Source organism: Pogona vitticeps, chromosome 3 (genome assembly GCF_051106095.1).
Source record: "Pogona vitticeps strain Pit_001003342236 chromosome 3, PviZW2.1, whole genome shotgun sequence".
In the NCBI taxonomy this organism is placed as follows: Eukaryota; Metazoa; Chordata; class Lepidosauria; order Squamata; family Agamidae; genus Pogona; species Pogona vitticeps.
This window is the reverse complement of record NC_135785.1, coordinates 103,981,126-103,996,526: the sequence shown is the minus strand read 5'-3', so window position 1 is coordinate 103,996,526 and position 15,401 is coordinate 103,981,126. Positions and strand designations below refer to the sequence as shown.

The following is a 15,401-nucleotide window of genomic DNA, read 5'->3' as shown; positions in this document are numbered from 1 at the left end:
CCATAATTAAAATCCTCATTGAAATAAGTATCTTGTATAAGCAAAACTAGATGTCAGGGAAGAGGATTCTAGTCTAGACATCCTCTTGACATGCTAGCTTTAAAAATATGAAACATTTTTGTTCTTAATATAGAAGAGCATCTAATCATTTGAGTCTCTACCTGCAATATGAAGTGGAAGCAGCTTTACTTCCTTAAAGGGCAGATGGATCAGTTCTGATTGATGTTAGTTTGGCAGATATTCAGTCAGAAGCCCATCCTGTCACTTTTCTGCATCAAGGTGTGAATCAAAACATATGAATTAAAACACATAAAAATCTGTTTTTTTTATATGCAACTCCCCATTATCTACACATTACATGTGCTGGTTTCTCTTTAAAAATACAGACACATTTGTATGCGACTTTTGTGCTGAAAATTGCATTGAAAAATTCAGAGACATGCCCAGCTAGAAGGATAATTTTGTTCTGATCCATAAACATTTCTGAGACATCTTCAGTGGGATGGGATATGATGGTTCAACGTTCCTTCCTTCAGGCTCATGTTCCTAGGGTCAACACCTCTTCAAGAAAGAGTGTTTCAAAACATGTCTTTGAAATCTGCACTTTACAAGAGCTATCCAAGGTGCTGAACCTTATTCCTAAAAGGGTCACAAACTAATACCCAGAGTGGATTCACAGCACCCCAAAACTGTAGTCACCTGCCACTATGGATCTAGCTCGGGCTGCAATAAAATAAAGATCAGACCGATAGCTATAAAGAGGTACCCAGAACAAATTAGGCATTGGGGGCCCCAGACTTGGTTTCAGCTTTGTGGTTTTCAGCTTTTACCTACGTTATAGAGATGTAGGCAAAGTCATAAGTAGAGCAGGATGGCTGGCAATCTGAAATTTAGAGAGAGCAAAAATCATTGCCAGAAAGTTATGAACCCAATCGTTTGTATAACTAGTTGCTACTGGACAGATGTAAATTCACCCACCTCCAGCTGCTTCTCTCTCCATGAAAGAAAACACACAACAGATAGGTTCACTATGCAAAACCAATGCAACTGCTGCACACACACAAACCAGGTATTCCCCCACTTTCCTCCACCCTCTCCCTGCCTCTGCCAATCTCACAGGCCCCAAGATTAGCCAACAAAGCAGAGCTTATTTTTTTAGACTTTGTCCAGATAAATTTGGAAGATTGGGAAGGAGAGATTTCATAAACCCAACACCTCCTCTCACTAGCCTTACACTGTTTAATGTCACTGCCTTGGCTTTTGTAGTCTTAGTGGAAATAGAAACAAAATTTGTCAGGGTATCAACAGCTAGTGGCCCTCATGGTCTTTTTCTTCCCAGCAGCCCCTAGAGTAGAGGTGGAATACTTCTCAGGAGAGACTCGTGTACAGAACATTGAAAGGGTATAACAGTAAGTTATCTTCAAGAAACAAAGCAACATGACAGTCATTTATTATACTATAGCAATTGTTTTATTCCACCAGATTCAACCAATCGGGACTCGCTTGATATGATTGAACGAAGCTTGTGCTTAGTATGCCTTGATAGCCCAAGTGGGGAAGAACTCAATGACACTAGCATGGCTTTGAAACTTCTACATGGGGGAGGCTATAACAAAAATGGTGCCAACCGCTGGTATGATAAGCCCATGCAGGTAAGATGTTGCCTTGGTTCCCCATGGTTCCTCATGTTGCAGGACTGACCGATGCTCAAGAGCTCACTGCCTGGCTAGGTACAGTGGGGTATCGACTTACGAACGACCCTACTTGCGAACAATTCAACTTATGAACCTGCCCAATAGGGAAATAAGGACTCGACATACGAACTTCCCTCGAGTTACGAATAGGAAAAATAGTGCCCCCTCCCTCCCCTTAGAGGCTTCTGGAAGGGAAAAAAGGGTCAGAAACTTAAAAATAAATAAAAGAAAGTCACTTACCAGGCCTTGATAGCCCCCGAACTGGAGGAAAAAGAGCAGCAAACAGATAAAAACCAACACCCAGAAGGGAGCTTGGCAGCCATTTTGTGCTTTTCTCTACTCCTGCCCCCTCCTCTCCCCGCTTAACAGCTGATCGGCTGGCTCTGAAGAGGCTTCCGGAGGCTTGCTCAGCACCTAAAAAGGCTGAGTTCCAGACTCCTGCCTGTGTGTCTTTGTGCTGAAAAAATCAGCACAACATGCTTTAAAACATGCTTTAAAATTGGCTTCGTTGAAAAAAAAGATTTCAAAAGTGCTTTGCAAACTGTTCCCTGCCTCCCCCCTCCTTTCCTGAACTTTTCTTGACCTAAGAAAAAAAGAAAAAATATTCCCCTCTAGTGGTAGAAGGCAGAATAGCAGCTTCCCATTAGTTTCTATGGACGGAAAAGAGCAGATACAGATTAAATGGTTTTCAATGCATTCCTATGGGAAATGCAGATTCAACCTACAAACTTTTCGACCTACAAACCGCCTTCCAATATGGATTAAGTCCGTAAGTCGAGACCCCACTGTACAATAAAATGCATCCAAGAGTTGTCAAACATTGGAAGGGAAAGCAAAAGCACCAACTATGGAGAGAGGAAAAGTCTCTAGAGGGTGGGGAACATCTGTCCTTCCAGATGGTGTGGACTTCAACTCCCCCAAGCCTCAGAAAGCATGTCCAACAGTAAGGGATTGTGGGAGTTGTACACCAATGTCTGGAGGGTCAAAGGTTTCCCATCCCTAATCGGGGGAAAGAGAGTGAGAGTGAGAGAGAGTTATTGCATCAGATATTCCTTGAATTGAATTGCATGGGAAAATATGGTTGAGTCATTGATTAAACTCATAGGCGCCCCCCACTGATTCCTTCCAATATTAACCCAATCATGACCTCTCCTTCAAAGCAGCCACTATGAACCTACAGATGAAGGTTAAGTGCCTTTATCCTTTTCTACCCCATAATTAAACCTCTTCTAATTTGACCTAAATGTTCCACTCATCATTCTGCTTCAGTAGATACCCCACAGCTGCATTTGTTTGTATGTACATTCAATACACAATCCATATTTACACATGTGCATGCTTACACAGTCCCTACCACTCCCTACACTGGATGTGGCCCTCAGGGTCAGAATGACTGTACACCTGTACACCTCTGAAATAGAGGATGCCTGGAAGACACCCTTCTTTCTTATCAAAGCTAGCATTTCCGTCTTTGACACACACTGCTCTCTTCTACAGATTCATACACTCCAATGCAGTCTTCTTCTGTGCACTAGAGAGATCGACTATCCACAAGATTTCGCAGGAGCAAGCTTTCTCCTTGTGTATGTTTTTAAATCAGTGCTCTATTCCATAATGAGTGGCAAAATGTCACCCACCTCCACATATAATTTATTTGCCTGCATAGAATTCCCCCCTCCCACTCCTGGGAGTGAGCCTCCAGTGCACAACAGGAAGAAATATTTATATCCATATCCAATTAAATCAAATGGAAAATGTTCAGTTCCAGTATCCATAATAAGAAAGCAAAGAGGGCAAAATCTAGGGGTTTCATTTTATTTTTCTGGTTTGTGGAAATAGTACTTTTAGTAATGTTTTATTAATACCTGGTGGAGCATTTCTGACATTTAAATTTTCTTAGGTTAACGTTTGTGGCAAAACAACCCTCCTGTAGGGGGTTAGGTCTGTGTAGACTCGATGTAACTTTTTTGTTGAGTTTTACATCTGGTTCAGTCGTTATATGGAAGGGCTAGATTTAGTTAGTATTTAACTAGTTTATTGAAAGCTGAAATTCCTCCTTTTGGTTACAGCCTTTCATTCTAGTGAAATACAATTACTCACAACTGTTGCGCAGTGTTGTGATGGAGCTGGAGCTTTCAGTAGACATCACCTGCTACCCCACTCAGGCTTCTGTGTTCCCTAGGAGCTGGGCTGCACTTCTCCCAAGGGTGGAGGTGGGATACTGGACTTTAAAGATAACAATACATAATTGTGAGCTAAACTGGACCTGTTTTAATAGAAACTTTTCAAGAGTAGGCTGGTCTTAATTGAGAAATCAAGACCCTTTGGCTTTACATCCCTTTCTGTGCACATCAGGATTGTCATCAAGATGCAACAGTAAAGAATAATTATACAGAAGCTACTCCCCTGCTTCAAGGCTGGCTATATCATATAGCAGGATGAAACAACTTGCTTCAGCCAGCACTATAACTGTGGTGAGGAGGAGATGTTGATAGATGGAGAGGAAGTTAGGAATGGGTGTCTGAATGAAGCATCAAGGGCTACATCATTTCAGCTTAATTTCAAGGAGGCAGCAGTCTTAGACTCCCAAAAGTTAAGTACATTGTGAGCTGGGAGACATAGGAAAACAGGAAGACCACTGAGATACTTCTAGGCATGACTCCTAGGCCCAGCTAAGCTTCAGTCTTTCAAAACCTGGGTCCTTTTTAGGGAGAAAGGCATGATAAAAATACTGTAAACTAACTAACTAACTAACTAACTAACTAACTAACTAACTAACTAACTAACTAACTAACTAACTAACTAACTAACTAACTAACTAACTAACTAACTAACTAACTAACTAACTAACTTGTGGAGCCCTGCTCTTTTTGGATTGTGAGATGTTTATATTTTCATCTACCTGTGTGAATGTCAAAAGCTCAACTACCCAGCTGATAGAAGGAGCTACTTGATGAAATCAATTTTGCTTTCTGAAGCAAAATCAATGCAAAAAAAAAAGCATATCATATTGGAGAGAGGGATATTATTTATGGGAAGCCACCTAACCATAGTTTTAAATAAGGTTCCTTTTCTTCAAACAATGGTATCCTTGTAAATAACAATGTGCCCTCGCTCCAAATGCATGTGCTTCCCCTTTGGTTTAATCCTTTCCATTTTGCAAAAATTTCAGCCTTCTTTTCAGTTTTCGCTGGCTGAGTTTAGCTTTCCTGCAATTTCACAAGAAAGACAGATGCATCTGACGAAGCAAATTGCAGTCTACAAAAGCTTAGATTCTTGATCCTTCCTGTGTCCCAAGATTCTCTGTTGGTTTTGCTAGAATAGATTAACTTGGCCGCCTCCCCCAAAGATAGTGATTTCCATCATCTCTCTTGGAATTGACCACAGCTTTCTTGGCCAAACATGATCATAATGGGAGGGAAAGATAGCTCTTATAACCTAATCCAGGATGAATGAAAATGTTACCATTCTTGTTCATGGGGTTGTATCTGCAAGTTTTAGGCCTCTCTGCCTGAACGTGTCTTTCAGAAATGCCTGTTTAATCAGCATCTAACATACTTGGCCTTCACATGTCTGAACACAAAGCTTGCCTCTGTTATGGACACTAGATGGACTGGCTTTCATTGACTAGAATTAGAGGAAAAAAGCAAACATTTCCTCTGTACATACTCTCTGTCAGACACAGACAAATGGTGCACTCGCAGGTATCCTTGTATTATGCAAGCACCTCTTCTAGTGATAGTCCCTAATGATGAATCCCAACTGATGTATTTAACAATAGACTTGACATATTCATAGATGGTGGATATTGGTGTCTACCAGACATTACCGTTGTGCATTCCTTCTGGAACCTGATATAGCATGACTCTGTTTGCCAGTCACTGAGTAGCATGAGATAGGTGGTGCAGTTCCTCCATGCAATGTTCATTACACAAAACATTATGCCATTCATGTGACATTTCTGTCAACACATATTTCATTGCTTAGCTTGTTGTGGGAAGAGATGGAGTTTGTGGAACAGTGTGTGAACATTCCCCTTTTGAAGGAATCGTCCTGGTACAGTGCATCGAACATCTCCTCAGACACATGTAAGTCACTTCCAATTGTCTATGCCTGTAACATCACTTTTCCCCTCCCCTCCAAAGAGTCCAAGTTGAGTCTGCTTGTTCTCCCCTATTGTTTCAAACAAGCCTTCTGCTAGTCTGGGATGTTTCATCTGTTGACTGACTTCTTGATACTAAATTATACCTCAATGTCATAATACTAATAGTGTACCACCAAGACAGTTCCTCTTCTGGCTGTTTTTCATAGGTTTTTTTTAAGGTGTTAAATACTCAGAAGTGGTTAAACATTCCCACTTCTAGGAGCACTGAGCAGGTTGCTCAGTGCAAACCTACATAATTTGTGGTGGTGTAAAATATGCTTTATGTAAAACAGCACAGAAGTCTAAGAACAGCAAAACTGAGTACTTGCAAATGGATGTTATGTAGTGTCCACCTTTTGAAACAATTTATGGAAGTTGTGTTTTCTGTCTTGGCGTTAAGGAGAAAAAAGACTACCTTCTGAAGGTCTAGATAATATGGGGAGATCATTAAACTGGTCCACATTCTTGCTTAGCAAACATACCAATGACAACAATCACAACAACAAAATATATTAGTGTCTCTGGTTGGTTACAAGGTCAAGACTGAAAAAGAAAGCACTGGACAATGTGGTCAGTATGAATATACTGATTGCTGTTGACTGGGGATGATGCAAGTTGTAGTGAAGTAGAAATTTGGTCTACTGAGGGCTCAGGCGTAGCCATCATTCCTTAGTTGTCCAGTGGATGTAACCAACAAAGAGCAACCTGATTCAACCACTAGGAATTTACCAATGATTACATGAGCATTAGGCAAGGAGATGCTGTGATTAATTTCAACATGACTTGTCAGTTGTCTTTTCGTATGGCAACTCCCAACTCAAACTTTTCCAGAGTGAGTGGAATGATCACTCAAGTTTGAGATTTAAAAGATCACGCTAAAGTTAAGAACCTTTTAAGCATGAACCAGACTGCTCCAACTTCCCCCAGCAGGATGCACCCTTGTTTAGATAGGTACTCATTAATTACAAATGGATTGTAACTCGGTAACTTTGTTGAGTTTTTTTTAAAAAAATAAACAAAATCAGGAAAGAAGGTGCAAAGAAGTTGGTCAGAGCAGATTCAGTGAGTGAACTTCCTGCTCCAAGGAGACTACGGTGGAAATGTTCTCCAGAAATTCGGGGACATTTGGCATCAGCCTCAGAAAAACTTCAAAGGTACATTCAGTTTTCCACCTCACCTTTGTTAATAAAGATATTAAGGCTGCTGATTGATTAAAATAGTGGATTAATCAGTTTATACTTCAACTGATTAATGAATAGGAGTTAATTTTAATCAGTGAGAGGAGAGATTCATTTGTGGGGCTTGCTTCATTTTTTAAAGGCTTCCTAGATTCTGGCATGTTGTTGTGAGAAAGAATGAGAACGAAAACATGAATAATGGCTTGTCTTCCAACAAAGTTAGCATTTGTATATTAAATTATCTCATAATTCTTTCACCATCTCAGAAGGGTACCTGTACTAGGATTTGATCTGTACATTCATTTAAATTCAACCAACTAACCCATTAGTTAATCTCTTTACAAACAGAGGGTGATTTGACTGACATTTCCTTAAATAGAGATAGACATAGTGTGGTGGCTAGAGCAGCAGGTTGGGACTGAGCCACACAAAAAGAAACATTTGGTCATCTTGAGTCAGTCAGTCTGCTTTAGTTTACCTCATTTGGCTTCAGGATATCCCTTTGTCCTGCTTGTCTTGAACTGAGTGAGTAAGTTGAGGTGATGGCTATGGAACCTGCCCGGCATTGGTGCCACCCAACACCCCAGTCTTCCCAGACTTGGCAATGCTTCCAAGAAGTCCAAAAATCCACAAGACTGGGCACTTAGAAACAAACGACCCATCTTGCAAGGTAGAGCTGCCCCACACCCACAAAATGATAACACTGCCAGTAGCTGGTCAAGTCAAGACCTGATTTTAGTGTCACAAACTCTCTGAGCCAAAAGCCCAAATGGTTGGTTGGAGATTTTATATATATATAATTAATAATAGTCAAAGTTTCCAAAAAGTTAATAGTCAAAGTTTCCAAAAAGTTTCCAAAAAGTTTCCAAGAGCAATTGGAGCATAAATACAATTGAGGCATAGCTAAAGTAATCAAGAGAACACACCAGAAAATAGCAAAGCTAGATTAATACTCACATATGGGCATAGTTTTGAAGCATACACTGAGCTGGAGAGCAATTGAGCATAGCATCTCCTGAGAGGTAAGCTAAGTCCACTGTAGTAGCTTCTGAACTCCTCTTTATATAGCAGACATCCCATTCTAGACCCTTGCAGATGGTCTTCCAATCAGGCTTCAGGTTCTCTTGAATGTTCATAAGGACAAGAGCACTTTCTGTCGTCCCCCCCTCCCTTCACACTGCTGAAATAATTTCCCAATTAGTATAGTATCTGGGAACAAGTCAACTTGGCCTTGGAGGCCTCTCTCACACAAGAGATAAGCTGCATATGTGTGGTATATGTTCCTGGGTAAGAAAACATAGGATGGCATCTAATCTCAGCTCTTGGTCAACAGCAGCCTAAAGAGAGATCTGGAGCTCAATCCTCCACCTTACAATTTTCCCAATCAAAATTGTTCCCACCCTATGCTGCTGCTATATTCCCTGTTGTGGGAAAGCAACGTCAGAGGCCTAAAGAATAATACTATCCAATCTTTAGCATAAATATAGAAACAGGGGCTAGAGTACATCAACAAGAAGAAGAATGAGTCTCTCACAAGATTGTGTCTTTACATTCACTGTGGCAATGTAATACATATTATTATGGGTATGTTCCTGTCACATAAATAGTTGCTCAAAACATGACAGGAAGTAAATTGGATACAGCATTTTCCTTTGCATTTTATGCAAAGAGTATCCTCTATTTGTACCTAAGCTGTCCTCTAAGCAGACCACTAAATACATCTTGGCCTTCAGAGTGTGAAGAGAATATATCGAGAAAAGTGACAGGAAACAACTCATTTGTGTAGGCAATTTGCATTGCAGTGTAAAGGCTCCCCCCCCCTTCAAATTTCCATATCACCACTACAAGGGTTGTTTCTCTTGAACTGCATTTTCCATCTCACAGAGGGATCATATGGCTTTGTATGCAGAGCTTGAACAAACGAGATAACAAGGGATTCGAGGCCATGGGAAGTACCCAAAGATGACAGTGAAACATATAATAGCTTTGGAACATGCATCTGAAGAGTGGTGGAAGGGGAGTCCTTTTTTATATATCACATTTTTACTTCCAATTTTCATTGCTGATATTTCTGCTCATTTTCTAGAATGGTGAAGAATCTAGATTTTATTGTATATAAATTTGAAAACTATGGGAAAGAGTTCATCAAGAAACAGAAGATGAGCCCAGATGCATATGTCCAGGTGGCACTACAACTGGCATTTTACAGGTAGGCAAACCCAAATCAGATAAGCTGTTATGGAAAATCTACAACTGAATAGTATCAGAAGGTCAAAGTAGATGATACAATGAACCTGCCTTTAGAAGCCAACCTCCCTTAAGACATTTGTGTATTCTACCTTGATCTTTCCTCACCTTTCACATCTCACTAATTGGCATGCTTTTGTTTCCCTTTTTGATTGGTCACCATGAAGTAAACACAGGCTTCATTTGCACAAAGTGTAGAAGCAATTACATGCCTGGACGGAAAACGCATTATCAGCTTGTAATTCCAAAGCTGGTGTCTTTTGTAGTTTGACTCTCAGGGGCCTCCCTTCACCCCATGGCTGCCAGAAACCCCAAACAAAGAACTACAGTGGTGCCTCGCTTAACGATTGCTTCGTATAACGAAAAATTTGCTTAACGATTTTTTTCAGAGCGCTCTTGCACTTCGTTTAATGATTTTCCCTATGGGCGATTTTCGCTTAACGATTTCGGGACCATGCTTTGCTTAACGTTTTTGGTTTTAGGTTCCCTTGTTTCGCTTAACTTTTTTTTTGACAGCCCCGTTTTCACTAGTTTAAAAATATTCTAAAATGTTTAAAAATGTTTAAAATGCTTGGAATCGTTAGTGCACCTAATAAAACCTTCGTTAACTTAATTTGGCTTTGTTCTGAGTCTTTTTGAATTTTTTGTGAATTTTCCCCCCCATTGAAATAGGCTTCAATGCATTTCAATGGAGGAACCGCATTTCACTTAACTTTTTTTCCTATGCCGATTTTTGCTTAAGGATGGTAATCCGTTCCAATATTTATACCGCTCAGAGTGGTATAAATATACCAGATGGGCGGGATATAAATCAAATAAATAAATAAATAATAAAATAAAAATTATCCGGTTTTCAATGCATCTCTATGGGAAATGCTGTTTCGCTTAACAATGTTTTCACATAGTGATTTTTTTTTGAACCAATTAAAATAGTTAAGCGAGGCACCACTGTATAAGCAAAGTGATGAAGCCTTCTCTCATTCCACAAGGACCCTATTCTCATGTTTACCTTCCAGAGAGAAGTGGTCAAACTAGTCATATCTTAATAAACATAAATTGCAGATTTGAAATGGCAATACACATCATGACCTGGAGTCTTTAAGCCTTTGTCTTCCCCCATTGCAGTTCTGATCTAGATAGGTAAGTGATTGGAGCGGGCAGCTCTAATTGGCACAAACCTGAGTTATCACACTACTGAGCTCAAAGCAGTGAAAATGGTTTCACTCTTCCCATCCTCCCCAGGAGCCCTGCATGGCAGAGTAAGTCCATGAGGTAACAGCTCACTCAGGGTCATCCAGCTAAGTTTGAAGGATTTGAACCTGGGTTTCTCCACCCTGGCTATAACTTGTAGGGCACAACTAAGACATGACAGTGGTTCAAGGTAGCCATGTGCTCCTGGTTTCTTCTAAAGGGGGCGGGGAATCAACCTTCACCTACACGTTTCCATTCCAAAATGCTATGCGTTTGTTTTAATTATTCCTCTGGCTTGGGGAAGAGGACTATTTGATTTCCAGTAACTTTTGGCTTATGGCTCTCAGAGAAATAAATGTTTTTTTTTTAAGCAGTTTGAAAAGTCAGAGAAGTGTGATGCAGTAGCAAATTTTGAAATTCTTATTCCCATAATGACAATCCCCTTGGCCAACCTTAACAAAGAAAACCCAATAATGCAAACAGTGGTGTTGATTCATATCAGTAAACCAGTTCTGGCAGTGTTGATCTTCACTGGGAGCAGGTCTTGACTTCCCCTTCAAGGCCAAGCCACTGTAAAATAGATTCCATTACAAGATGGATGTCTCATCACAATATGTTGTTGCCAGGAAAATCCAATTTCTTCCCAGCTACTCTGAGTACTGTGTTTATGCTCAGAGAGAACCAGCAACCCACGTCTGGGTGGCAGTTGATGCAATTGTCCCAGCTAATCATGAAGTCCTGGAATTTCAACGTACAAGCCCTCACTCCCCTGCAATACTGTTTGCATATAATGTGTAATTTCATCATCCAGTAATTGAATCATCTAGTGAAAATAATCATCTCATATCAAAACTTTATTATAAATATGGAGACAGAGAGGAGAAGTATTATGATGGATGATTTCCAAAGAGATAGCCTTTCTATAGTCTTTAATTCAGCATAACTGGAAGGGAAGGGAAGGGAAGGGAAGGGAAGGGAAGGGAAGGGAAGGGAAGGGAAGGGAAGGGAAGGGAAGGGAAGGGAAGGGAAGGGTCTTGTTGTACCTTTCAGACTGAAAGATTAATTTTAGCGAAAGTATTCATAGATTACAGTCCAGTTCTTGCAACTCATGGGCCAAAATCCTACCAGACAAACTCACATGTGTGAGGGTAATCACAGAGTCATTTTTCTCTTTTGGCTTGCTATTCATTATGTGGCCGTTGCACTAGCAGGCATGCAACCATGGTCCTAAACAGAGCGAAACTGGGGAGTGCAACAGACAACAAGCCAGATATGTCATCTTGCTTATGCTTTTCCTTAGTTATGCTCCATGAATCCGTTATGATTCCAGCCATGGAATATAACAGACGAGCCTTATGTGGAATCCACATGCTTGTGGGTCAAAGTAACATAGGGTACAGAAAATGGTAAATGTATAGTAAGATTGTTCATAAGCTGTCAAAGGTAGCAGGAAAGAGCTACACAATGCTACTCCATCCATCTGAAGAGCTGCATTTAACCCATGAAGGTTCATGCTAAAATATATCTGCTAAGTCTTAAAGGTCATGGAGGTCATTGGCAATACTGAAATTATACTTTTTTGGTCTTAAAACATGCCACCAAACAGTTTCTTCTTCTTCTTTTTGTTGTGTTCAAGAAGGAAAGCCTCTCTGTGAGCCTCAGTTCCAGTACAACACTGGTGGGTGGACAGCACAAAGGAGGAGTTCATCCTTCGCACTTGTGCTTGGCTTCATATTAACTCTCCTGTTACTTTATATAATGAGCCTTGTGGCACAGTGGTTAAACTGCTGTCCTGCAGCCAAAACCGTGCTCATAACCTGGGGTTCAATCCAAGATAGGCAGCTCAAGGTTTACTCAGCCTTCTATCCTTCTAAGATCAGTAAAATGAGTACTGAACCCACTAGGGATGCACTGATGTTACCTGTCTGTCATGGGTTTGGAGGGAAAGTTCCATCCTATGGGGAGTGGAAGGCGGGACATCAGGAGGAGGGGCTGTACTGTATAAATATGTGATGCCTGTGTGGTGAAGAGGGGATGCTGGGACAGACTGAGAGACACTGGGTTGTGACGAAGCAGCAGCTGGGAAGAAGAAGCTGTTGTGGGAGTCTGTGTGTCAGACAGGGTACTTCTGTGTGTCAGAGTACCAACCTGATAGGTTCAGGTGTCTGTTGGTTAGCCAGAACTGATAGGTTCAGGGTCTGTGCTTTAAGTTAAAGGTTCTAGGTGAACCAAACTGTATGCTTGTGTGTGTGAGAATAAGCCACGTTACTTTATTTTATTCACCTGATTGTTTTATTTACCCTGTTTGTATTTAAAATAAACCTTATTCTTTTATTGTTTAAAAATCCATCCCTGGTCTGTGTGACTTATTATAGGGAATGGTTGGTGGCAGCTTAGTAACTGTGTGATAGATCCCAGTAGGTCTGGGTTTGTCACATTGATTGGTGTCCAGCGTGTGGGATACGACTGGTCCAGTTGTCCAGTGGTCCAGCAAAGCCTTGGCAAGTGTGCCCAGAGCAAGGGGGGTCTAGTCAGGGACAGTCTGAGGCGCGTAGGTAATCTTCTAGGTGTACCTCACGGGGAGGTGCGCTAGTAGAAGAACGTGCCCACTGGGGAGACTTAGATTAAGGTGCTCTGAGGCAGCCTAGTTTTGGCGGGAAAAAGCTGAGGCAAATCTGCGTAGCAACAGCGAGCTAGCTTGCCAGCTGAGAGGCCCAGCAGAGGGGGGTAGGCTCTGACTCGATACTGTTGCAAGTAGTGCTGAAGAACAGCAGCAATCTCTAGGGAGAGCTGGTTCTGAGGCAAAAAGGAAAAAAAAAAAGTGGTCGTTTTATTCTGAGGCTTGACTTTTTAAAGCAGCCTGTTCTGAGGGGGGGTTATGCCCTTGACTCGAAGCCAAGTAGCAGACATGAGTGAAGTGAAAGACCCCCAGATTGACCAAGGTTCTGAGGATGAATTTGGCTCAGTGCAAGGTGACAGCACAGGAGAGCAAGACCCAGAACTCAGAAAAATACTCATAGCCCAACAGCATGAACTGAGGGTGAGGGAAATGGAGGAAAGGGAAAGAGAGAAACAGCGGCAATTTGAAGAAAGAATGGAGAGAGAGAGAATGGCGTTTGAATTAAGAAAACTGGAACTGTTGAACCAGAACAATAATAATAATAGGGATTCTGAGGGAGGCCAATTGTCTAAGGCTGACCTGAAGAAATTCCCTGTGTACCACAAGGGAGATTGTCCTGAGGTGTTCTTTTCCTTAGTGGAAAGAGCGTTTGTGGACTTCTCAGTGAGGGAAACTGAGAAGATGACCATCATGCGGTCTTTAATCAGTGGTAGCCTGGCTGAGGTTTATGCCGAGATGCCTGAGGAATTGATGAAAGATTTTGCAGAGTTTAAAAAACTGGTGTTTGCAAGACATGGGATAAATGCAGAGCAGCTGAGACAAAGATTCAGGTCCCTCACTAAAAAACCAGAACAAACTTTTACCCAAGTGGGGGCCCAATTGGTGAGGCTGCTTGAGAAATGGCTATCGCAGGAGGGAATAGAGACCTATGAGCAGCTTAAAGACTTGATAGCCCTGGAACAGTTCTATTCAGTCCTGCAGGGGGAATTGAAATTCCAGGTGAGGGAAAGGAAACCGAAATCTGTGGCAGCAGCCGCAGAAATCGCGGATTTTATCTCCCAAATAAGAAAGCCCTTGGGTGAGGGGAAATCTGTAGGTAAACCCAAAGAAACCTACAGCAAGTACTCTCAGGGACCAGGGAAAAGCCAGCAAGGGGGAGGGGCCCATGGTGAAGGGAAGCCCTCAGGCATGAAACCAAGCCCTCAGAATTTGGAGGGAAAACCGAAACAAGATGAGAGAGAATCAAAATATACCAGAAAATGCTATTTCTGTCAGGGAAAGGGTCATCTAATCTCAGAGTGTGAGAAATTAAAGCAGCTAAAAGGAATGGTGCCTCAGAATGCTAGTGGGACCAAGCCAAAAGCTGTGTTCTGTGTCCAGAAAGAGCAAAGCTCATTGTCACAGAGGGAGCCTGTTGCCATGACTACTCAGTCTGGAACAGCTACCTATGCTGATCAGGCTGAGGAAAATGGTCCTCTTGGGGAGGTAAAGCGCTGCTTGCTGGTAAAAACAGATTCTCAGCTGTTTGAGACAGCCGGGGTGGACGTAGGAATACTTGACCGTCAGTATAGGGGGCTGCGGGACACTTGTTCCCAGGTAACCCTGTGCCATCCCGATATCATTCCCCGGGAGCTTATAATCCCAAATGAGAGCATAAAGGTAGCAGGTATTGAGGGGCAGGTAATCTCTCTGCCAGTAGCAGAGGTACCTGTCAACTTTCAAGGCTGGAGGGGAGATTGGCGGATAGCGATTTCATCTACTCTGCCAGCAGCCGTGCTCGTGGGAAATGACCTGGCTGAACATGTGAAAAGGGTGCTAGTGATTACACGCTCACAAGCCACCACGGGGACAGTTCAGGGGGGTAATGATGAGCCAGAGACGGAAGCAGAGGGGAGTTCAGAAGCTGTGGTGGAAACCTTAACCACAGACAGCAGGTTTGGACAGGAGCAAAAGGCAGACGCCACTCTCCAAAAGTGTTTTGAACAGGTGACTGACGCCCAGCTAACACCTGAGACCCCAGTGAGATTTCTGGAGAAGAAGGGGATTTTAGATAGAGAAACCCTGAGGAATATCTCAAAAGGGGGAGATGGGATCAGAAGTCAGCTGGTGGTACCTGAAAAGTATCGCCCCAAGATCTTACAAAGGGGTCACTCTGACATGTTTGCTGCACACTTAGGGGTGAAAGGGCCCCTTGATTTGATCAAACAAATTTGGGAGCAGGTCACCCAGGATGACCCACAAGACGTTGTGACTTACATAGACACCTTGATGAATGACCTAAGGAGAAATCTAGAGCTGGCAGCAGAAAACCTGCAAGCTCAGAAGGT

At 42.0% G+C, this 15,401-nt stretch overlaps 1 protein-coding gene across 1 annotated transcript in view; it reads left to right on the top strand.

Annotated features, from left to right (window-relative positions):
- CHAT (choline O-acetyltransferase) overlaps window positions 1-15,401 on the top strand; it is a 59,805-nt gene that overhangs the window by 22,804 nt on the left and 21,600 nt on the right. Inside the window, exons 8-11 of the mRNA XM_020796826.3 lie at window positions 1,483-1,652; window positions 5,682-5,782; window positions 6,864-6,992; window positions 9,103-9,225. Of these exons, the coding sequence (XP_020652485.3) occupies window positions 1,483-1,652; window positions 5,682-5,782; window positions 6,864-6,992; window positions 9,103-9,225 (523 nt within the window). The remainder of the gene's footprint in view (window positions 1-1,482; window positions 1,653-5,681; window positions 5,783-6,863; window positions 6,993-9,102; window positions 9,226-15,401) is intronic.